Source organism: Charadrius vociferus, unplaced genomic scaffold (genome assembly GCF_000708025.1).
Source record: "Charadrius vociferus isolate BGI_N301 unplaced genomic scaffold, ASM70802v2 scaffold373, whole genome shotgun sequence".
In the NCBI taxonomy this organism is placed as follows: domain Eukaryota; kingdom Metazoa; phylum Chordata; class Aves; order Charadriiformes; family Charadriidae; genus Charadrius; species Charadrius vociferus.
The window spans coordinates 613,712-614,405 of NW_009647681.1; the positions used below are offsets into that span (position 1 = coordinate 613,712).

The following is a 694-nucleotide window of genomic DNA, read 5'->3' on the forward strand; positions in this document are numbered from 1 at the left end:
GGGGGGGGGCCATGCCACGGTACCAGGCGCACGAGCCGTCGCTCCTCTTGATGCAAGCGTAGTGCTTCGCCTGCCGCCCGTCCACGTTGTTCTTCTCCATCGCCCAGTCTGTCCAGAGACACTCGTCCGAGGAGGAGACGAAGCAGGGGATGGAGAGGCAGCGTGAGATCTGCGCACAACGGAGACTGTCACCGACCACCCCGAGGGGGGAACGCCGGGGCGGGAGGAAGGAGCACGGGGTGGCGGGGGCTGGTGGTCCAGCTCTGCGCCAGGGATGCCGGGCTGGCCCATCCCTGCGGGGCGCGGTGGGGACGCAACCCCAAGGTGGGCAGACTGAGGGGACCCCTGGGTGCGGGTCCCAGGGCGCGCCTCGGGTCCCAGCCCGAGTGAGCCGGAGACTCGGCCACACTTCCCGTATCCCCAGCCACGTGCCATGCCCTGCGCACAGCGGCACTGAAGGATGGGGAAGAGCATCTCACTGCGGAGCCCGCGCCTGCCTCGGGGCTGCAGCCCCCCCCGTCGGTGTGGGGAACAGGGTGCAGCCCGTGCTCACCTTGCACTCGCAGCCCATCTGGTACCGCTGGTTTAGGCTCTTCTTCTGGGTCGGACTCAGCGAGTCCCAGGTGGAGACCAAGTCGCAGAGCGTGATGTGCATCTTCCCATTGCCCTCTGACTTGCCTGGGGAGAGGCCAGA

The 694-nt window shown here is 68.3% G+C and overlaps 1 protein-coding gene across 1 annotated transcript in view; it reads right to left on the reverse strand.

Moving 5' to 3' along the window:
- The window catches only part of TIMP2 (TIMP metallopeptidase inhibitor 2), a 22,416-nt gene extending 21,741 nt beyond the window's left edge, over positions 1-675 (reverse strand). The window contains exons 1-2 of the mRNA XM_009881302.1: positions 554-675; positions 4-169 (exon numbers count right to left, since the gene is read on the reverse strand). Coding sequence (XP_009879604.1) covers positions 4-169; positions 554-655 — 268 coding nt within the window. The 5' untranslated portion in view covers positions 656-675. The remainder of the gene's footprint in view (positions 1-3; positions 170-553) is intronic.
- Between the last annotated feature and the right edge of the window lie 19 nt (positions 676-694).